Source organism: Saimiri boliviensis, chromosome 12 (genome assembly GCF_048565385.1).
Source record: "Saimiri boliviensis isolate mSaiBol1 chromosome 12, mSaiBol1.pri, whole genome shotgun sequence".
Lineage (NCBI taxonomy): Eukaryota > Metazoa > Chordata > Mammalia > Primates > Cebidae > Saimiri > Saimiri boliviensis.
Window position 1 is genome coordinate 20,832,490 of NC_133460.1, and position 22,569 is coordinate 20,855,058.

General features: G+C 52.6%; 2 protein-coding genes across 2 annotated transcripts in view; one reads left to right on the forward strand and one right to left on the reverse strand.

The window, feature by feature from the left end:
* The first annotated feature begins 8,305 nt into the window (after positions 1-8,305).
* Positions 8,306-13,509, forward strand: CDIPT (CDP-diacylglycerol--inositol 3-phosphatidyltransferase). Its single transcript, XM_003930094.4, has 6 exons — positions 8,306-8,743; positions 8,838-8,972; positions 10,594-10,747; positions 11,190-11,271; positions 12,306-12,387; positions 12,495-13,509. Exons 1-6 carry the CDS (start codon positions 8,701-8,703, stop codon positions 12,638-12,640), a joined length of 642 nt encoding a protein of 213 aa, XP_003930143.1. The 5' UTR covers positions 8,306-8,700; the 3' UTR covers positions 12,641-13,509.
* Positions 13,510-19,300: 5,791 nt separating this feature from the next.
* MVP (major vault protein) overlaps positions 19,301-22,569 on the reverse strand; it is a 29,366-nt gene continuing 26,097 nt past the window's right edge. Inside the window, exons 12-15 of the mRNA XM_003930086.4 lie at positions 22,040-22,156; positions 21,721-21,847; positions 20,005-20,193; positions 19,301-19,569 (exon numbers count right to left, since the gene is read on the reverse strand). Coding sequence (XP_003930135.3) covers positions 19,339-19,569; positions 20,005-20,193; positions 21,721-21,847; positions 22,040-22,156 — 664 coding nt within the window. The 3' untranslated portion in view covers positions 19,301-19,338. The remainder of the gene's footprint in view (positions 19,570-20,004; positions 20,194-21,720; positions 21,848-22,039; positions 22,157-22,569) is intronic.

Genomic DNA, 22,569 nt, shown 5'->3' on the forward strand with positions numbered 1-22,569 from the left:
GCCTCAGTTTCCTGAGTAGCTGGGACTACAGGTGCAAGCCACTGTGCCTGCCTAATTTTTTTTTTTTTTTTTTTGAGACGGAGTTTCGCTCTTGTTACCCGGGCTGGAGTGCAATGGCGCGATCTCGGCTCACCGCAACCTCTGCCTCCTGGGTTCAGGCAATTCTCCTGCCTCAGCCTCCTGAGTAGCTGGGATTACAGGCATGTGCCACCATGCCCAGCTAATGCCTAATTTTTAAATTTTTGAAGAAATGAGATCTTGCTATGTTGCCCAGGCTGCTCTCAACCCCCTAGCCTCAAGCAATCCTTCCTTGACTTACCAAAGTTCTGGGATTACAGGCATTAGCCACCAAGCCTGGCTTTTTAATTTGTTTTATGACCAGTTTGCTTAAAATTCAACCCCCTTTGGAGAATTTTTGTATCCATTCAAGTACACCATTTCTTCCCTGCCACCCCAATCTTTTCAGCATTTTAGGCGTATCTGTGACCCATATATCAATTTGAGCTTTATATTCTTGGGGGTGTCCTTTTCCACCTTTTTTTTTTTTTTTTGATGGAGTTTCACTCTTGTTGCCCAGGCTGGAGTGCAATGGTGAGATTGTGGCTCACTGCAACGTCCGCCTCCTGGGTTCAAGCGATTCTCCTGCCTCAGCCTCCCGAGTAGCTGGGATGACAGGCATGCGCCACCATACCCAGATAATTTTGTATTTTTAGTAGATGAGGTTTCTCCATGTTGGTCAGGCTGGTCTTGAACTCCCAACCTCAGGTGATCCACCTGCCCTGGCATCCCAAAATGCTGGGATTACAGGAGTAAACCACTGCACCCAGCCCACTATATCTATTTTTGAACATTATCAGGAATTTATAGCCTGTTTGTCTAAAGAGTTTTTCTCCAAATTAACTAAATTTTATGTAATTAAAAAAAATTTTTTTTTTTTTTTGAGACAAGAGTCTTGCTCTGTCGCCCAGGTAGGAATGCAGTGGCTCCATCTCGGCTCACTGCAACTTCTGCTTCCTGGGTTCAAGTGATTCTCCTTCCTCAGCCTCCCAAGTAGCTAGGATTACAGGCATACACCACCACACTTGGCTAATTTTTGTATTTTTAGTAGAGACAGGGTTTCCCCATATTAGCCTGTCTGTTCTCAAGCTTGTGACCTCACGTGATCCACCTGTCTTGGCCTCTCAAAGTGTTGGGATTAAAGGTGTGAGCCACCACAACCAGCCTATGTAATTTTTAAAAAATTATTTTTTGAGATGGAGTTTTGCTCTTGTCACCCAGGCTGGAGTGCAATGGCATGACCTTGCCTCACTGCAACCTCCACCTCCTGGGTTCAAGTGATTCTCCTGCCTTGGCTTCCCAAGTAGCTGGAACTGCAGGCACCCACCACCAGGCCCAGCTAATTTTTATGTTTTTAGTAGAGAGTGGATTTTGCCATGTTGGCCAGGCTGGTCTCGAACTTCTGATCTCAGGTGATCCGACCACCTTAGCCTCCTAAAGTGCTGGGATTACAGGTGTGAGCCATGGCGCCTGGCCTAATTAAAATTTTATATTTAAATGCAATTAAACATTTTTAGGACACTTGAAAGGATGCTGAAATATCCAGAAAGGGGTGGACTTTTAGGAGAACGTGGGGCAAACTGCTCTCAATAATAGCAAGTGCTTAGTATGTATTATGTTGGTTTTTTTCTTTTTTTTCCAAGATGGAGTTCTGCTCTTTCGCCCAGGTAGAAGTGCAATGGTACAATCTTGGTTCATTGCAACCTCTGCCTCTCAGGTTCAAGCAATTTTCTTGCCTCAGCCTCTCAAGTAGCTGGGATTACAGGCGCCCGCCACAATGCCTGGCTAATTTTTGTATTTTTAGTAGAGATGGAGCTTCACTATGTTGGCCAGGCTGGTCTCGAACTCCTGACCTCAAGTGATCTGCCCACCTCGGCCTCCCAAAGTGCTGGGATTTCAGACGTGAACCACCACGCCTGGCCTATGTTGTTTTTTTCTTTAGAGACCATGTCTCTGTTATGCAGGCTGGAGTACAGTGGCACCATCATAGTTCACTGCAGCCTCAACCTCCTAGACTCAAGTGATCCTCCAGTCTTAGCCTCCTGAGCAGCTGGGATTACAGGTGTGCTCCACCACACCTAGCTAACTTGTTTACTTTTTTAGAGATGGGGCTCACTCTGTTACCCAAGCTGGTCTTGAACTCCTGGCCTCAAGTGATTCTCCTGCCTCACTGTCCAGTGTGTCCCTGGGATGACAGACATGAGCCACCATGTCTGACTGCATTGTATCTTTAACTCTTCAGAGGACCCTATGGGACAGGGATCATTTATTAATCCCATTTTTCAGATAAGGAAACTAAGGCTCAGAGATGGGAATTGACTTCCGCAGGAGGCTCCAATAAATGGCCAAACTTGGTGCAGTTTGCATTTAGCAATGCAAATACTAAATGCTAAAATGAATTAAGCATCTGCATTGCCAAATGCAAACTGCACAAAGCCTACTGGCTAGTAATGGGTGTGGTATGTTCTCACAGGCATGAAGCCTAAAGCTCAGATAGGAGAGACCATAGCTCAGTGCCCCCAACCCCAATGGTGGTGGCAGAGGTGGCTCCTCAGAAGCAAGAGGAGTCCTGCCAGATGCCACAGGCTTAGACCTTGAGGTGCTGGAGTGTGGCCAGGAGGCTGGATTTGGACCCATAAGCTCATCTGTGTCAGCAGGCTGGGCATGGTGGTTCACACCAGTAATCCCAGCACTTTGGAAAGCCGAGGCAGGAGGATCATTTGAGGCCAGGAGTTCAAGACCAGTCTGGGCAACACAATGAGACCGTGTCTCCACAATTTTTTTTTTTTTTTTTTTTTTTTAGACAGAGTTTCACTCTGTCGCCAGGCGCCAGGCTGGATCAATGCAGCAGTGCAATCTCGGCTCACTGCAACCTCTGCCTCCCAGGTTCGAGCACTTCTGCCTCAGCCTCCTGAGTAGCTGGGACTACGGCACATGCCACCACACCCAGCTAATTTTTGTATTTTAGTGGCGACAGGGTTTCACTATGTTGGCCAGGATGGTCTCGATCTTTTGACCTTGTGATCCGCCCGCCTAGGTCCCCAATTTTTTTTTTTTTTTTTTGAGATAGTCTCACTTTATTGCCCCAGGCTGGAATGCAGTGGTGCAATTTCAGCTCACTGCAGCCTCCGCCTCCCAAGTTCAAGTGATTCTCTTGCCTCAGCCTCTTGAGTGCCTGGGATTTTAGGTGCATACCACCACACTAGGCTCATTTTTTGTATTTTTAGTAAAGATGGGGTTTCGCCATATTGGCCAAGATGGTCTTAAATTCCTGACCTTGTGATCCACCTGTCTCAGCCTCCCAAACTGCTGGGATTACAGGTGTGAGCCACTGCACCTGGCCACCAATTAAAAAAAACAACTGCGGCCAGGTGTGGTGGCTCACGCCTGTAATCCCAGCATTTGGGAGGCCGAGGCGGGTGGATCACAAGGTCAAGAGATCGAGACCATCCTTGGTCAACATGGTGAAACCCCGTCTCTACTAAAAATACAAAAAATTAGCTGGGCATGGTGGCGCATGCCTGTAATCCCAGCTACTCAGGAGGCTGAGGCAGGAGAATTGCCTGAACCCTGGAGGCTGAGGTTGTGGTGAGCCAAGATCACACCATTGCACTCCAGCCTGGGTAACAAGAGCAAAACTCCCGTCTCAAAAAAAAAAACAAAAAACAAAAAACAAAAAAACAGCACTCCAATCATATGCCCGCATCCAGCATCCACATCTGGGGGAATAAAAGGACCCTCTCCTGTACCTCTACCCCAGATAAACCACACTGGAACACTACATGAGCTGGGGGAGGGGAGGATCCCTGTCTCTTTATTAAAGCCTTTCATTCCTGGTGGTGTCCTTGCTGGCTGAGGCAGGAGAGTCTGGTGATGAATCCAGAAAACTTTGACGGCTCCAGGATGACACTGCTTCTGACCACGAGGTCCCCGCAAACAGAAGTGGTTAACGAGTGGCAAAAGAGGAGTTTTGAGGCATGTTCTAGGGATAAAAGGGGGAAGCATGAGAGGCCAGGAGCATCAGAGAGGGGTGGGCTCATCTTCCAAACAGGCAGTTAGGAAGAGCTCCATGAAAGAGACAAGAGCCTTTTCACTCTTTAGACCCAAGGCTCATATCTTTTTTATTTTTCTCGAGACAGGGTCTCCCTCTGTCAACTAGGCTAGAGTGTAGTGGCACAATCATATCTTCCCAGCCTCCACCTCCTGGGCTCCAGTGATCCTCCCACCCCAGCCTCCGGAGTAGCTGGGACCACAGCTGTGCCCCACTATGCCTGGCTAATTTTTTTTTAAATACACATTTTTTATTGCACTTTAGGTTCTGGGGTACATGTGCAGATCATGCAGAATTGTTGCATAGGTACATACATGGCCATGCGATTTGCTGCCTCCATGCCCCTGCCACCTGTATCTGGCATTTTTCCCCATGTTATCCCTCCCCAACCTCTCTACCTCCCGCTGTCCCTCCCCTACTCCCCCTCAACAGACCCCAGTGTGTGATGCTCCCCTCCCTGTGTCCACGTGTTCTCATTGTTCAACACCCACCTATGAGTGAGAACATGCGGTGTTTGATTTTCTGCTCTTGTGTCAGTTTGCTGAGAATGATGGTTTCCAGATTCATCCATGTCCCTACAAAGGACACGAACTCATCATTTTTTTATGGCTGCATAATATTCTGTGGTGTATATATGCCATATTTTCCTTGTCCAGTGTATCAATGATGGGCATTTGGGTTGGTTCCAGGTCTTTGCTATTGTAAACAGTGCCGCAATGAACATACGTGTGCATGTGTCTTTATAATACGATTTATAATGCTATGGATGTATACCCAGTAATGGAATTGCTGGATGCCTGGCTAATTTTTTAAGCCTCGATAGCAGAAACTTTGTTTTGCTCACTGCAACACCCAGCCCTCAAGCAGTGCTGGCACATAGTAAGTGCTTAATTTTTATTTTATTTTATTTTATTTTATTTATTTATTTATTTATTTTGAGCCGGAGTTTTGCTCTTGTTACCCAGGCTGGAGTGCAATGGCACGATCTCGGCTCACCGCAACCTCCGCCTCCTGGGTTCAGGCAATTCTCCTGTCTCAGCCTCCTGAGTAGCTGGGGTTACAGGCACGCACAACCATGCCCAGCTAATTTTTTGTATTTTTAGTAGAGATGGGGTTTCGCTATGTTGACCAGGATGGTCTCGATCTCTTGACCTTGTGATCCACCTGCCTCGGCCTCCCAAAGTGCTGGGATTACAGGCTTGAGCCACCGCGCCCGGTCTATTTTATTTTTTTGAGACAGAGTCTCACTCTGTGGCCCAAGCTGTAATGCAGTGGCATGATCTCGGCTCACTGCAAGCTTTGCCTACCAGGTTCAAGCAATTCTCTGCCTCAGCTTCCTGAGTAGCTAGGATTACAGGTGTGTGCCACCACACCTGGCTAATTTTTGGTTTTGTTTTTGCTTTGATCAGTTTTGAGATGGAGTTTTGCTCTGTGGCCCAGGCTGGAGTGCAGTGGTGTGATCTTGGCTCACTGCAACCTCCACCTCCTGGGTTCAAGCGATTCTCCTGCCTCAGCCTCTCGAGTAGCTGGAATTACAGGTACGCACCACCACACCAGCTAACTTTTGTATTTTTAGTAGAGACGGGGTTTTACCAAGTTGGATAGGCTGCTCTTGAACTCCTGACCTCATGATCCACCCACCTCGGCCTCTCAAAGTGCTGGAACTCAAAGTGCTGGGACTGCAGGCGTGACTTAACTGCACCCGGCAGAAAATGATTTCTTTAGGTGCTACCTCCTTCAAGAAGCTCCATGGCTCCTTTCCCTCCTATCCAAATCGAGGCTGGGATAAGAGTACGATCTCACTGCTTCCATTTCTATTATGGAAACTTATCCATACTGTATTGTAATTGGCTATTTCCTTGTCTGTCCCCACACTGGAGTGTGACCTCTTCAGGGGCTGAGATTGTATCATTCATTTTTGTGTCTCAAGCGCCTAAGACAGGGCCTAGCATATAGTGCAAACTCAAAAGGTTTGGTTAATATCAAATAGCCTTGGCATCCACGGACCCTGCATGTACCTTTTCGCGAGGGGCTGGCAGGAGGTGTGACTTGGTGCGGGTACGGTTTCTGTCGGAGCTGGAGATGGTGGAAGAGAAAGGAGAGGGCTGAGAATTCTGCATTTGAGGATCAGGGCAGAAGAGAATGGAAGTACACAGTTCAAACATCTCCCTGCCCTGCTGGGATGTTGTGAAACCCCTGCTCTCTCCCCTTCAGGCTCCTCATTTCTCTCCCTGGATAAAGAGCATCTCCCTTGAAGCCTCACTCACCGGGTGTCTGTGCCTCGGGTCTTGGTGAAGAATGCTGGAAATAGAGGCCCCAGTCAGAGAAAGGACTATCCCCATGGCCAGGAAGAGAATTTGGACAGGGCAGATGGGGCTAAGGGGATTCTCGGTCAGTAGTGAGGAGTGGGCACTGGGTTAGCGGGTGAGGGGGCGCTTTGCAGGTCCTAGAGCTGGCTGTGAGAGGGGCGAGATGGGCACAGATTCCTGGAGGCCTCAGCTAGGGGTGGGAGGGCTCAGGGACTGGAACCAGGCATGGGGGGAGGAGGGGGCAGTTCTGTAGACAGTGATCCTGAGGCAGGGGTTATACCCTGTGTGGATATCTGAGTCGCTTGGTCTTGTGTCTGCTTTTTTTTGATGGACACAGGGTTCAAATGGCAGCAAGCCATAAATAAAGCCTCCTCCGTGAGTTCTGCACTGATCCGGGACAGGTATTCCTCAGAACTTGATAACGAAGCCTGGGAAAGGAAAAGGCGGGGGGTGGGGGGGGTTCAGCCCGGGAGCTCCCATATGGGAGTGCTGGGTGTGGGAGCTCCTGGGCTGGGGCCTCTGGGTCCAAGGAGCTTGGTCTTGGAGTACTGGGCCCTGAGATTTAGCTAGAAGGCTCTGGATCTGGGGGAGGTGGATTGGGGGGGGGTGTTGCAGAGTCAGGGCCTAGTGCTGAGGGCTATGGGTCTGGGCTTCTGGGCTCAGCGTTGAGATTAGAACCTCAAGGCTAACGGCTCAGACCTGGGACGGGCACCTCTGCCTGGGAGGCCTTCGCTTCCTTACACTCCCACCTCTGCGGTACCCTGCAGCGCTCACCGAACCTCCTCTCGAGGAGGGTGCAGCTTGAGACGGCCAGCTGTCCTTCTTCTCCCCCTCATTCCCCATCGGAGTGGACGCCATCCCCCTGGGAACAGTGGAGACCTGTATTGGCCTGAGAAACCCGCCCGCTTTCCCCAGAACCCAGCCCACCACCATTCCCCGGGCCCAGGTTTAAACAAGGCCTTTCGAGGAAACATCCCGCTGCATTCCCTCTCTCAATAATAATAATAATAATAATAATGTTGCCTTATATCTTCAGGAGAGAGGGGAACCTCCCACAGCCCCCACCTCTTCGCCCGGTGGGGCCTCGCCTTCCTTCTTCCCTCCCAAGCCCTTTCCCAAGGCAAGGCAGCCAACTTGCCGCCCCAGACCTGGCAGATGGGTGGCAACCTTGGGCTACTCGGCAGAAGGAGATTCGGGGAGGCCTAAGGACCTCTGGTATAGGTCGCGGAGGACAGGGAATGGGAGATGGGGAGGAAGGCTGGAAAAGGGGGAGCCGGCTCCGTGATGCTACCGGCCGCTATAAACCCTCGGGATCTGCGGAGGTTCCGCAGCCTCGTTGCTAGGAGATCAGGGGTTCTAGAACTAAAGACAGAGACATTTCCTAGCGCGCCCCGTTTGGTCCTCCAGCCTCCCCTCCATACCCCTCCAGGTGCCTCCTTGGGGACAGTGACCCCAAACACCAGAGGATTGAGAAGCTTGAGAGGATGACGTAGCGGTGGAGCCTGCGACCTAATCCTCCCACCACAAGGGGCAAGCGAGAAGCAACCTGGCTGCCGGGCGATCTGGAGCCTCTCTAGCCACCTGGAGCCTGAGAGAGCAAAGGCGGCTGCAGACTTAGGGGGCGGGGAGAAAAGTACGGGCTGCACCAAAACTCCTGAACTCTCGGGGGTGCAAAAACTCAGGAGGGAGGAATTCTATCGCCTTATCTTTGTCTCAGGAAGCTACATACTCCTCAGAAGAAAATTAGACATTTTTATCCGGCCTCCTTCTCTTTTGCTCCTTCCTTTTCCGTCCCTACCTTTGCTCGACGTCGATAATTCCTTCCTCCCTCTCCCCTTCTGCGTTTTGGTACGAGCCAAGGGAGAGGGGCGGAGGGAGGAAAGGGAAGAGGAAGCAGACAGGTCTTAAAGGGGACGCAACTATTTTTTCTAGCCTTTTTTTCCTCTCTCCAATTTTGCAACGACTGGCCCGGAGGACGAGGTTCCCGGAAGCCCCGCGCATCTGGAGCAGCGGTGACCGCAGCTGGAGGCGGGAGCGTCTGCGGGGCGGGCGGAGGCTAGGGGGCTGCGGGTCAGAAGGGCGGGCTGCGCGCGCCCCCTGCGCCCGGCTCGCCTCGGGGCCGGCCCGTGCTCCCGACTGCTGCGGGCTTCAGCATCTGGTGCCGGGTGAGGGCGGCGGGGTCCAGGGCGCAAGTGACTCGGTTTATGCGCTGGGCCGGAGGCTGAGGCCGCGACAGCGCTGGCATCTCCAGAGCGGGCCCGGGGCGGCAAGGGGGGCGCCGGGATGTCAGACGAAAATATCTTCTTGTTCGTGCCCAATCTCATCGGTGAGTGCTGCCCGGTGCCCCGGATCGGACGGGAGGGCCAGGGGCCTTGGCGGCCTCCCTGATCCCACCCTGTCTCCCCGCGTCCCGTTCCAAGGTTATGCCCGGATTATCTTCGCCATCATTTCTTTCTACTTCATGCCCTGCTGCCCCCTCACGGCCTCTTCCTTCTACCTGCTCAGCGGCCTGCTGGACGCTTTCGATGGACACGCTGCTCGCGCTCTTAATCAAGGTGACAGACACCCCTCCCAGCCAGCCTTGGGGCCCAACAACCCCCTGCCCCCTTCCCCTGCCTCCTTGGGACCTCAGGGTCAGAGGGCTGTCATTCCCATCTCTGAAAAAAGCAGAACAGGATGTTCTGAGGTTTTTGTTTTGTTTTTTGTTTTTGAGACAGGGTCTCGCTCTGTCACTTAGGCTGGAGTGCAATGGCGCGATCATGGCTCTCTGCAGCCCCCATCTCCTGGGCTCAAGTAATCCTTCCACCTCAGCTTCCTGAATAGCTGAGACAACAGGCACTTGCCGCCACACATGGCTAATTTTTAAACTTGTGTAGAGACTGGGTCTTGCAGTGTTGCCCAGACTGGTCCCCAGCTCCTGGCCACAAGCGATCCTCCTGCCTTGCTCCCAAAGTGCTGCGCCCAGCAAGAATAGACTGATTTTGTAGCAAAAACGATTTAAGCTAGCTCTTGAGAATTCTCTGCTTGTGAGAGGTGTGGATCAGCAAGACATGACATGGCCGTGGCGCTGCTGAAGATCTCTCTGAATACAAGTCCATTTAGTCAGTCACAGTGGCTCACGCCTGTAATCCCAGCACTTTGGGAGGCCGAGGCAGGTGGATCACGCGGTCAGGAGTTCGAGACCACCTGGCCAACGTGGTGAAACTTTGTCTCTACTAAAAATACAAAAATTTGCCAGGTGTGGTGGCCTGTAATTCCAGCTACTCGAGAGGCTGAGGCAGGAGAATCTCTTGAACCCAAGAGGCAGAGGTTGCAGTGAGCTGAGATTGCGCCACTGCACTCCAGCCAGGGCAACAGAGGGAGACTCCACCTCGGGGGTGGGGGGGGTGGGGGGGTGGGGAGTCCATTCAACAGGTGTTTACTGGAGGCCTACTGTGTGCCCTGCATAAGCAGTTGGTTTCCAGAAGGCATGTTTAGAGGGAGGATGGAGAAGGAAGGGTGATGGCTTCTAGAGGGTTGACAAATTTTTTCTTTTTGTTCTTTTGTTTTTTGAGACAGAGTCTCGTTCTATTGCCCAGGCTGGAGTGCTGTGGTGCAATCTTGGCACACTGCAACCTCCACCTCCTGGGTTCAAGTGATTCTTCTAACTCAGCCTCCTGAGTATCTGGGATTACAGGTACACACCACCGCGCCCAGCGAATTTTTTGTATTTTTAGTAGATACGGGGTTTCACCATGCTGGCCAGGCTTGAACTCCTGACAGTGTGATCCCCCCACTTCAGCCTCCCAAAGTGCTGGGATTACAGGCATGGGCCACCACACCCGGCTAATTTTTTCATCTGTTCTCCAGAGCCACTTCTAAGGCTTCTCCTGAGGCATCAAGTTTCTTGGTCTAGCCCTGGAGTCTTGGTTCTGGGGTTGATGAGTTGCAGACACAGATTTCCTTTCTCCTACCCTGTTCCCTCCACTCTCATGCCTTCTCAGTCCATGTCATGGTGACCTTTCCCACTGACCTCACACACAGGCTGTTTTCCAGCCTGCGTTCCTCTCCAGGCTGGTGGACACTTTGAGTCTTCACTTACACCCTGGATCAGAGTGATAAACCAAATATGGGCACTTGTCCTGCATCCACTGTACCCTAACAGCCCCTGCCCACCTAATAGCCCCTATCTTCCAGGAACCCGGTTTGGGGCCATGCTGGACATGTTGACGGACCGCTGCTCCACCATGTGCCTGTTGGTCAACCTGGCCCTGCTGTACCCTCGAGCCACGCTGTTCTTCCAGCTCAGCATGAGTTTGGATGTGGCCAGTCACTGGCTGCACCTTCACAGGTGTGTGGAGATTCTGGGGGCCTTGGCCAGTTGGAGACACTACAGTGGGGTGAGGGGAGCCTAGGTGGAAGGGTGTCTGGGATGGCATTAGGTGTCCTGGGAGGGCGCCTTTTTAGCTCTGCTTTGTAGAAGGGCCCCAGGCAAACCTGCCTGTCTTAGAATCAGCTTCAGTCATGTTTACAGTTGCATTAAGCAATTCTTAGGACTCTTCCAGCTGGATATTCTAGGATTCCAAATAGGTGACAGCTTGCAGGAAGGGGCATGGAGGCTTTTGAATGTGGCATTTAAAGCCTGATTCTACCCTCAGATAGGTAACTGTGGCTTTGGGCAGGATACTGGTCCTTAGCCATGCCCAGTTTTCCATCCATACAATAGGGGCTAACATGATCAGATGCAGGGTAGTGGTCATAAAGCTCGTGGGTTCTCCTGTTTTCTTCCCAAGTTCTGTGGTCCGAGGCAGTGAGAGTCACAAGATGATCGACCTGTCTGGGAATCCAGTGCTTCGGATCTACTACACCTCAAGGGTGAGCGTTTCCTGCGTACCTTGCCCCTCATGCTCTTGGCTGTGGGAAGTCCTGGGCTGAACCCTGGTCCTAGGCTAGGAGAAGGCACAGAGCAGGGCCTGCCCAGTCGCTCCAGGAGGGGGGGCCTGTAAGCCTAGGCGTGGAGGAGGAGGATTGGTTGTGGGGGGGGCCTGTGTGAATTACTCCAGGGAGCAAGTATGAGGCCTGCTGAAGAGGAGGGAGTGCGAGGCGGGAGGGAGATAAAGCCAGAGAGGTCTGCAGGGCTGGACTGTGGACTTGATTCCAGGAACACAGGCAGCCTCTGAAAGGATTTTTAAAAAGCTAAGTAATGGCTGGGTGTGGTGGCTCATGCCTGTAATCCCAGTGCTTTGGGAGGCTGAGGTGGGAGGATTGCTTGAGGCCAGGAGTTTGAAACCAGCCTGGGCCACAAAGTGAGACTGTTTCCACACACACACAAAAATCGAATTAGCTTAGCCAGGCACAGTGGTGCACGCCTCTCGTCTCTACTTAAGGTGGAAGGATCGAGTGAAACCAAGAGTTTTTTTTTTTTTTTTTTTTTTTTTTTTGAGAGAGACTTGCTGTGTCACCCAGGCTGGAGTTCAGTGGCACGTTATTGGCTGACTGCATCCTCCATCTGCCGGGTTCAAGCAATTCTTGTGCCTCAGCCCTCGAGTGGCTGGGACCATAGGCACACACCACCACGCTCAGCTAATTTTTTGTATTTTTAGTAGAGATGGGTTTTGCCACATGGCCAGGCTGGTCTCAAAGTCCTGACCTCAGGTGATCTGCCTGCCTCAGCCTCCCAAAGTGCTGGGATTACAGGTGTGAGCCACCACGCCCAGCTGAAACCAGGAGTCTTGAGCCTGCAGTGCTATGATCATACCACTGCATTCTAGCCTAGATGACAGAGCGAGACCCTGTCTCTAAAAAAGAAAAAAGAAGTAATGTGCTGAGATTGCACTCTCCTTAGTGCTGGGGGACGGGGTGGCACACGCCTGCCTCTTGGTAACTTGGCCTGTCTGCTGTGTGTGCAGCCTGTCCTGTTCACCTTGTGTGCTGGGAATGAGCTCTTCTACTGCCTCCTCTACCTGCTCCATTTCTCTGAGGGACCTTTAGGTAGGAGATGAGGGGCTGGACAGAAGGATGGGAGGGGGCTCTGGCCTGCCCCGGGGGACGAAGTTCCCCTCCTTCGGTCCCCAAACTTCCCTGCTGCCTTCCTATAGTTGGCTCCGTGGGGCTGTTCCGGATGGGCCTCTGGGTCACTGCCCCCATCGCCTTGCTGAAGTCACTCATCAGCGTCATCCACCTGGTCACAGCTGCCCGCAACATGGCTGCCCTGGACGCAGCAGACCGTGCCAAGAAGAAGTGACGCTGGAGCCCCCAGTCCTGGCTGCCCACCTGCCCTGGGAGTCGTCGCTGTGCCACACGACTCCCCACCCCCGGCTGGGAGGTCCCAGTCTCACGCCTTCCTCATGTGTTGTCCTACCTGCTGGGATGGGGGTCAGCCTCTCTTTAGTGACGTCATGTACTCTGGGATCCTGAGGACCGGGCCCACCCCTGGGATCCCCAGGGAGCCGGGCCTCAAATCAGGGAGGATACGCAGGAGGCCCCATCCGTATAGGCGGTGCTCCTGGGGTGCCAGGGCCAGGTACTGTCACACCCTGCTGGCTTAGCCCTGGAGTGTGAGATGCTAGGGACGCTTGAGTGAGGGAGATGGTGTGGGGGCTGGGTTTCCCAAAAGCAGGGGAATCAGACCTCTGCCCCCAGCCAGAGCAAGCCTGGGGCACCGTGCTCAGGAGGGAAGATTCCGTCCACAGCCTTCCCCTTCGTTGGCGCCTCTGTCCTGCCTACCCTGGTCCTGGAAGCCTTGATTATAAAGGCAGGAACTTCACTATTTGACTTGCTTTCCTTTCAGACATTCTTGGCTCAGGGCCTGGGTTGAGGGAGCTTCAGGAAGGACGTCCATCTGGGTGCTTTTCCTCCAATTTGCTGGCTGGCTTCTCCATCTGTCCACAGTGACCTCAGAGAGAGGCCACTCACGCTCATGTGGTGTCCCCACCGCCCACTTGTTTCATGTCACTGTCCACATGTATTTATATTCTTGATATTTTCTACCCTCACTAGAATGTAAACTCCATGAAGGCACAGACTTTTCTCATTCCCTTCTCTGTCTCTAGAATAAGACCAACCTGAACCTGGCATATAGTAGCTGCTTAATAAATATTCATCTGTCAATTAGTTGGTTTGTCAGAATATGGTCCTTAGACCACCTGTAGAATATTTGTTTCTCTTTTTTTTGTTTGTTTGTTTTCTTTTTTTTAGAGACAGAGTCCTGCTCTGTCACCCAGGCCAGTGGTGTAGTCCTTCACTGCAGCTCCAAACTCCTGGCCTTCAAATCATCCTCCTGCCTTAGCCTCCCAAAGTGCTATTATTGCAGGCATGAGCCACCGTGCCTGGCTGGATATTTCTTTAAATGCAACTTCGAGCCGGGTGCAGTGGCTCACATCTGTAATCCCAGCACTTTGGGAGGCCAAGGTTGGGTGGATTGCTTGAACGCAGGTGTTGAAGACCAGCCTGGGCAACGTGGCGAAACCCTGTCTCTACAAAAAATACAAAAATTAGCAAGGTGTGGTGGCATGTACCTGTGGTCCCAGCTACTCAGGAGGCTGAGGTGGGAGGAGAGCTTGAGCCTGGGAAGCAGGAGGCAGAGGTTGCAGTGATACGTAATGGTGCCACTCCAGCCTGGGGGCCAGGGCCAGTCAGTGTCAACAAAAAAAAGCAACTTCAGCCCATTGGAGGCTTATGACTGGCCTGTAATCCCAGCACTTTGGGAGGCTGAGGTGGGAGGATCATTTGAGCCCAGGAGTTTGAGACCAGCCTGGGCCGTATTGCCGGACCCTGTCTGTACCAAATATATATATTTTTTATGTATTAGTCAGGTGTGGTGGTGTGTGCCTTAGTCCCAGCTACTGGGGAGGCCAAAGTGAGAATTGAATGAGCCTGGGAGGTCAAGGCTGCAGTGAGCCATGATTGTGCTACTGTACTCCAGCCTGGGTGACACAACAAGTTGTCTTAAAAAGTGAAATGCAAGTTCTTAGATCCTGCAGCAGACCTTCAGAGTTGGAAGCTCTAGGCATGGACAGCTGGACGAGGTGGCTTGCACCTGTAATCCCAGCACTTTGGGAGGCCGAGGCAGGTGGATCACCTGAGGTTGGGAGTTCCAGACCAGCCTGAGCAACATGGAAAAACCCCATCTCTAGTAAAAATAAAAAATTAGCCAGGGGTGGTGGCACTTGCTTGTAATCCCAGCTACTTGGGAGACTGAGGCAGGAGAATCGCTTGAACCTGGGAGGCAGAGGTTGTGGTAAGACGAGATGGTGCCACTGCACTCCAGCCAGGGCAACAAAAGCAAAACTCCATCTCAAAAAAAAAAAAAAAAAAAAGCTCCCAGAAGCCTGCAACTTCAGTGCTGGGGATTCTTCCAGTAATGTTGAGAAACACTGTTCCCTGTCTGTGGGCTCCTGTCAAATATACTAGGCATTGTTCTGGGCATCTATCCCCTACCATCTGTGGTTTTTAAACTACGGTACCGTAGGCCAGACTGTGCTGGGGGTTCTTTGCAGATGTTATTCATTCTATCTGCATAATAGCTTAGCCAAGTGGCCCAAGAAGGCCCCGTGTCTGGGAGAGCGGAAATTTACCAGACATGTAGTGGGTCTCAACTCCTGTGCTAGGCCCAGGGGAGTCACTGGGTACTGGGTGGCTGCTTTCCCTACAATATCACAGGAAAGTGCTCGTTGAGGATGGGAGTAGAAGACGCGCAAGACCTGACTTAGGGTTTGGTGAAAGGGCTGGGTATCCCATGTGGAAGGCTGGTAGGGGTGCGAGAGGAAAGCATTAGTGCAGAGATTGCGTCTTAGCTGAGAGAACGGCACGGGAAGGCAGGGCGGCCAGAGGACCCTGGGTTCTGCAGCTCTTTCTCCTTCCTATCAGCTCTTCCTCCAGCACGGTGCGTCCTCTGAGCACTCTCCAGTCCCAGAGCACGGAACCCTCAGCCCTCCTGGCTCTCATGTCCCTGACTGGCTTCCGGGCTCCTTGGTTCTAACCTGTATTTACAGTGACATCAGAAATTGGAACAGAGGCTGGCGCGGTGGCTCCCACCTGTAATCCAGCACTTTGGGAGGCCAACGGGGTGGATCATTTGAGGTCAGGAGTTGACGACTAGCCTGGCCAACATGGCGAAATCCCAACTCTACTAAAAATAAAAAAATTAGCCGGATGTAGTGGTGCACGTCTGTAGTCCCAGCTACTGTGGAGGCTGAGGTGAGAGGATTGCTTGAACCCAGGAGGCAGAAGTTGCAGTGAGCCGAGGTCATGCCACGGCACTCCAACCCAGTGACAGAGTGAGACTCCCAACTCAAAAAAAATAAAAGGCGGCAGCAGCTATTGGTGTGTTTCCAGCGTGTCAGGCACCCCCCACAGTCGCCAACCTGGCCTGCTCCAGTCAAGGCAGGACAAAAAAACAGATCTAAATCTCGTGGGCTGGAGCACCAAGTCCTGGGGGTTGGGGACTGAGAGAGCTGGGGAGAGGCAAGGAAGAGCCAGCCGGCGCGGCCTAGGAACCCAGAGGACTTTTTAAAATTTTATTTTGGAAATAGGGTCTCTGTCACCTGGGCTGGAGAGCTGTGACATGATCACAGCTCACTGCAGCCTCGACCTCTCAGGCTCAAGCAGTCCTCCTGCCTCAGCCTACTGAGTAGCTGGGACTACAGGCATGCATCACCATGCCCTATTAAATTAAAATTTTTTTTGTACGGATGGGGGGGTCTCACTGTGTTACACAGGCTGGTCTCAAACTCCTGGCCTCAAGTGACCTTTCTGCCTTGGCTTCTCAAAGTGCTAGAATTACAGGTGTGAGCCACTGCGCCCAGCCCATTTCCATGTCTTAACATTCATTTATGGAAAAGGGAAGAGCAGGCATGTGATGTCATTTCCCCTTGCATTTCATTGATGAGAGCAAATCACATCAAAGCCTGATCGCCAATCGACACGTCCATGTGGAGACCTCAAGGCACAGATTGGAAATAAGCCCAGAGCTCTTGGGTAAGGTGAGGGCTGGAGTAATGGATTCTGAGGTCAGTGGTAGAGAGACCACCTAAGGTCATAAGACTGGGCAAGGATGTCGGCATGAGAAGGGGGCCTCAGGGAACCCACAAATCAGAGTCTGAGAGAAGCAAGAAAGAAAACTAGAACAGGTGACATCAGGAAAGCCCAGCATGAGAGGAATGGCCAACTGTGCCAAGTGATAGAGTGGCTGATCAACTACTGCATTTAGCAACGAGACATGACTGGTGACGCCGAATAGAGCAGCTTCCGTAAAGTAAGGGGCGGAGACAGAAGATACCTGGGGTGGGTTTTTTTTGAGTCTGAGTTTTGCTTTTGTTGCTCAGGCTGGAGTGCAATGGCACAACCTCAGCTCACTGCAACCTCCGCCTCCCGGGTTCAAGCGATTACCTTGCCTCAGCCTCCCAAGTAGCTGGGATTACAGGCGCCCACCACCACGCCTGGCTAATTTTTGTATTTTTAGTAGAGACAGGGGTTTCACCATGTTGGCCAGGCTGGTCTTGAACTCCCGACCTCAGGTGATCCATCCACCTCGGCCTCCCGAAGTGCTGGGATTACAGGCATGAGCCACTGTGCCCAGCCCTATCTGGAGTGGTTTGAAAAGATAATGAGAGATGAGGAATGGAAAGTGAGATCACAGAGAACTCTGGAAAAATTTGGCTGTGACAGAAAAAGGAGAGGTGGGAGTTGGAGGGGCTCATAGAGTTACGAGAGTTGTTTTATATGGACAGAGTAGGCATGTCAATATCCTGATGACGATGGTTTGCAGAGAAGAAACTGACGGCGTATCAGCCGGGCACAGAGGCTCATACCCGTAATCCCAGCCCTTTGGGAGGCAGAGGCAGGCGGATCACTCGAGGTCAGGCGTTCATGACCAGTCTGGGCAACATGGCAAAACCCCATTACTAAAAATACAAAATTAGCAGGGCATAGTGGTGCATGACTGCAGTCCCAGCTACTTGGGAGGCTGAAGGAGGAGAATCACTTGAACCCAGGAGGCGGAGGTTGCAGTGAGGTGAGATCACGTCACTGCACTCCAACCTAGGTGACAGAGCAAGACTGTCTCAAAAAAAAAAAGGGAAAAAGAATGATAGCACAGAAGAGGAAGGCGATCAGTGGAGGAACACAGCCCTCCCTCCTAGAGCTGACGGGTGGGGGTGGGGGGGAACCCTGGCCGGGAACAGGAGGGAGGGCAGAGTCCAGATGCCAGCAGTTTGTTAGGTTTGTTGCCGGGAAGGGCCTTCCTACCCAATTTGCTTCTATTTTCTCAAAGAGGTGAGAGAAAGTGGGCAGGGGCGTAGGAGGCTGAGAAGAGAGGTGGTGTGAAGGGTTGTCTCAAAGCAGATCGCACACAAGACAGAGCAGCAGTCACAGGAGCTGTACCTCCCCCAAAGTTTGTGGCCATGAGTTTAAAATAAGATCAGTCAGCTCCAAGGGGTGTTCCTCCTCCAGCAATGTGCAGCTGGCCAGGGGCACTGCAGAGAGGGAGGGAGGTGGTTTAAGAAGGGATGGGGTTTTTAAGGAGGGATGGGGCTTTTTGGAATAAATATCACAGGGAAGGGAAGATCAAGGAGTTAGGGAGGCTTTTAGGGGGTTGTTTTTAATAGAAACAGGGTCTCCCTCTGTTACCCAGGCTGGAGTGCAGTGGTGTGATCATAGCTCACTGCAGCCACCAACTTCAGAGCTCAGGCAGTCCTCTTACCTTAGCCTCCAGAGTAGCTGGGAACTCAGGTGCATGCCACCACACCTGGCAAATTTTTTAAGAGATGGGGGTCTTGCTATGCTGGCCAGGCTGGTCTCAAACTCCTAGTCTCAAGTGATCCTTGTGCTTTGGCCTCCCAAGTCACTAGGGTTTACAGGCCTAAGTCCCTGCACTCAGCCCCTAGGATGTTTTTACTTCCTTGGCAGAGATGGGGCGGGCCTGGCACTTACAACTCTACCTGGCCTGCAAAGGGCTGGTGCACCCAGGCTAACTGCACCTGGATCCTTCTCTCAAACGAGGGCCCCTTACTGCTTGTGGGGCAGAGGGTAGGATGAGGGCATCCCTCCCTCAGTGTTCCCAGAAAACCCAGACCAGAAGCCCAAGGAGATGCCCAATTCCTACTGCCCTGGGCAAGGTCCTCCTCCCCAACCTGACAGCCCCCTCCCGGGAAGGTCCAAGCGTACAGCACGGGGTGCCAGCCTGGCATGCCCACTGGTGCTGCCGGCGCTACCAGCAGGGAGCCTCCCCTATGGGAAGCTGGGCTGCATCTGCTGCAGCTGAAGGGTTAGATGCTGAGAGTCCCAGGGAGCTGGGCTCCTGGAGGCCTGGTGGTGAGATGTTGCTAGTGTGGGCCCCATGCCCCTGCCTGTGGCATCGTCGCTTCTACCAGGGCTCTAGGAAGCCGACAGCTACTCAGTGCACAAGGCTTTGGGGCCACATTCCTCCTGGGTGACTTTCAGTTCATCCTCCCCCTGCCTTGGGGTCCTCTCCCCTTTATAGAGAACAGGCTCCTGTAACTATCTAAATATGTCAGCCAGGCACGGCAACTCAAGCCTGTAATCCCAGCACTTTGGGAAGGCAGGTGGATCAACTGAGGTTGAGCGTTCGAGACCAGCTTGGCCAACATGGTGAAACCCCATCTCTACTAAACAAACAAACAAACAAACAAACAAACAAAAATTTAGCCAGGCATAGTGGCACGCACCTGTAATCCCAGCTACTCGGGAGGCTGAGGCAGGAGAATCACTTGAACCTGGGAGGCGGAGATTTCAGTGAGCAGAGATCACACCATTACGCTCCAGCCTAGGTGACAGAACAAGACTCAGTCTCTAAAAAAGAAAAAGAAAAGATGTCAGGGGCACCTCCCCTCTCCACCATTAAGCTCCCTTGTGACCCCAATTAACGTGAGCCAAGAGAAAAGCGTTTACATTTTAAATGCCCAAAAATGTCCATTTTATTGGTCAGGGGTGCAGTACAGGCACCACGTGGTTGTCCGCAGGAGCTTTGGGGATCTGAGCAGACTGAAGGGATATCCCCTCCCCGGGGCTGGGCCCACTGACCACCCTTCTGCCCAGGGGCTGACCCTCGGGCCCCATCCCCAGCAGCCCAAAGGCCGTGTTGAAGAGGTTGATGGGAGTGGAACCATCGGTAATGAGGGTTGATTTCAGGCCCAGGGACTGCAGCAGTTTGACCTGGAGGGTGAGAACAGGAGGAAGTTGAGATGGGCGTCAAACCCTGGCCACTTCTCTCAGCTCCTGGGCTACCTCTGTAGGGAGCCAAGCTGCAGAGTGACTCTCCTTAAGTCAGCTGGTTTGAAGGGTCACCTCCCCTGCATCTGATCACCCTGTTCGATGGCCTTGGAAGCTCTTGTCACAGACTGGTGGCCCATCCATTTCCTGTCTCCTCGGGAGCCTCGGCTCACTGCTAGGTCTAGTATAGTGCCTGACATTGATGCAGCGTGACACTGCATAAACGACCGGAGATGCAGGGACAGGTTTCCCACCCCTCCTTCCCCCGCCCGCCATCTTTCCAGATGTTGTGTTTTCCCCCTTGATTCTGCCTTCCTGGTTCCAAGGCTGGTCCTGAAAGCAACATGCCTTCCCCTCCCTGCCTTCCCCAACTCTCACCTGCATCTCAGGCCCAGCCACAGCAAGGTCCCTGATGGTGCTGGGGCCCAGGGCCTCTGTCATCTGCTTGAACTTCTTCACCTCCACCTCAGCCAGCTGCTGAGCCTTGCTCACCTCCAGCTCCAGCTGGGCCCGGGCATAAACCAGTTCCAGCTCTCGGACCTTCCGCACCCGCTGGAGCTCAGCCTCCTGAAAGGGGAAAAAATCCACCATTCTTTATTTTTTGACCCAGGCTGGAATGTAGATCAGGACTCACTGCAGCCCTGAACTCCTGGGCTCAAAGGAGTCTCTTGCCTCAGCCTCCTGGGTAGCTTGGACTATAGGCACATGCCACTACAGCCAGCCAATTAATTTTTTTTTTTTTTTTTTTTTTTGAGAGAGGAGGTCTTGCTGTGTTGCCCAGGCGGGTCTTGAACTGCTCTCAAACTGACCTCAGATGATTCTCCCACTTAAGCCTTCCAAAGTGCTGGGGTTATAGGCATGAGCCACCACACCAGGCCTCTTTTTAAATTTATTTTTATTTACTTATTTTTGAGATGGAGTTTTGTTCTGGTTGCCCAGGCTGGAGTGTAGTGGTACAGTGGCATAATCTCAGGTCACTGCAGCCTCAACCTCCTAGGCTCAAGTGATCCTCCTACCTCAGCCTCCCAAAGTGCTGGGATTGCAGACGCTCATGAGCCACTGTGGTTGGCCAAAGCAGAATCTGAACCCAGATCATCCGACCATCTCCAAAGTCCTCCATCCACTGAATGAATTACTTATCAAGCATGTCAGTCACATGAGACATTCGAATGTTTAGCATCCTTTAGATCACATGGTCCCTCAGAACTATCCAGCAAGTCACCCTTACCAGCCAGCCCGAGGGAACTAAGGTGGAGGGATGGAGCTAGAAACATGTAGTCAGTGAGGTGTGAGTCCCGGCTCTTCCACTGTTTAACTGGTGACCTGTGGGGCTCCTGAGCCCAAGCCTCAGCCCCTCGTCTACCTACCTTAATGGGATTTTTGTTTAATTGAGATGGAGTCTTACTATTTTTGCCTAGGCTGGAATGCAGTGGAGTGATCTTGGCTCACTGCAACCTCTACCTCCTGGGTTCAAGTGATTCTCCTGCCTCATCCTCCCGAGTAGCTGGGATTATAGGCATGCGCCATCACGTCCAGCTCATTTTGTATTTTTAGTAGAGCCAGGGTTTCTCCATGTTGGTCAGGCTGGTTTCAAACGCCCAACCTCTGGTGATCTGCCCACCTTGGCCTCCCAAAGTGTTGGGATTACAGGGGTGAGCCACCGCACCCAGCCAATTTTTGTATTTTTAGCAGAGACGGGGTTTCACCATGTTGGCCAAGCTGGTCTCGAACTCCTGACCTCAAGTGATCTGCCTGCCTCAGCCTCCCAAAAGTGCTGGGATTACAGGCGTGAGCCACCATGCCCAGCCTCTTAATGGGATTTCAGGCATTAAGTAAGGTCATTTGTGTGAAGCACACGTGACGCCTGTGCCAAGGTGGATGAGCGCTCAGCTGCAAAATGGGTGTTCTAATCCTTACCTTCCAGGAATGGAGTCAACGAATCCTACAAGGCAAAGGACTTTGTCAACTACAAAGTACTTGGATAGGGCTTTATGCTGGGGTACCTGGTATCCTACGTGGTCTCAGGGACCGGAGGAAATGGGGTTTTCCAGGCCTCAAGGCCACCCCCTTTCTGAGGCATCCCCCCCGACTCACGGTCTCAATGGCCAAGGCCTCTGCTTTCAGCTTGGCCTGCAGCACGGACCCTTCTCCCTCAATCCGGGCTGCCTCTGCACGGGACTCGGCCTCCGCCTTGGCGTTCCCAGTGCTCTCCACGGCCATGCTGGGGAGGAAGCAGAGTTAGGTAAGACCTGGGAGACAGCGACAGCCCAGTCCTCCCACAGCCTTGACTTAGGCCGTAGCCACGCACAGGTGCACGCCGTCTTATCCACGCCCCACCCTGGCGTGCTGCCCACCAGCTGCTGTCCCAAGATCCTCAGCCCCTGCCCGTCTCCTCCTCTAGTTCTCAACCCACCTCAGAGCCTCCAGCTCCAAGAGTTCCTTGCGCGCTTTCTCAGCTTCTGACTGGTCCAGGATCTTCTGCCGCTCAAGCCGGCCACGGGCTTCCTGCTCCAGTCTCTGAGCCTCGTGCCTGGAGGAGACAGAGCACGTGTGACAAGCTGGCATGGGCTGGAGCAGAAACAGGGGCACCAAGGGCAGCGACCAGCAACACTCCGGCCCCTAGAAGGCACTCGACAAGCAAATCAACCCAGAAAGGTGCGTGCACCGTGGGCTGGTGTCGTTCTAGGCCTGGCAACTGCAGGCATCATCGCGGCCCCTGCTTTCACGCCGCTTCCCTTCCAGTGGGAAAGAAACAAGCACACAAGGAGGATTTCAAACAGTGACAAGTACTTTGAAGGTAGCAAAGTGGGAGAGACCAGGCAAAGAGGGTGCTATTCAGCCGTGAGAGAAAGAAAAGGACTTCCTAAGGCGGGAGCTTTGGGCTGAAGCCAGAAGGAGGAGCCTGCCTAGAAGGGAGCTGGGGGCTGGTGGTGGAGGGCAGGG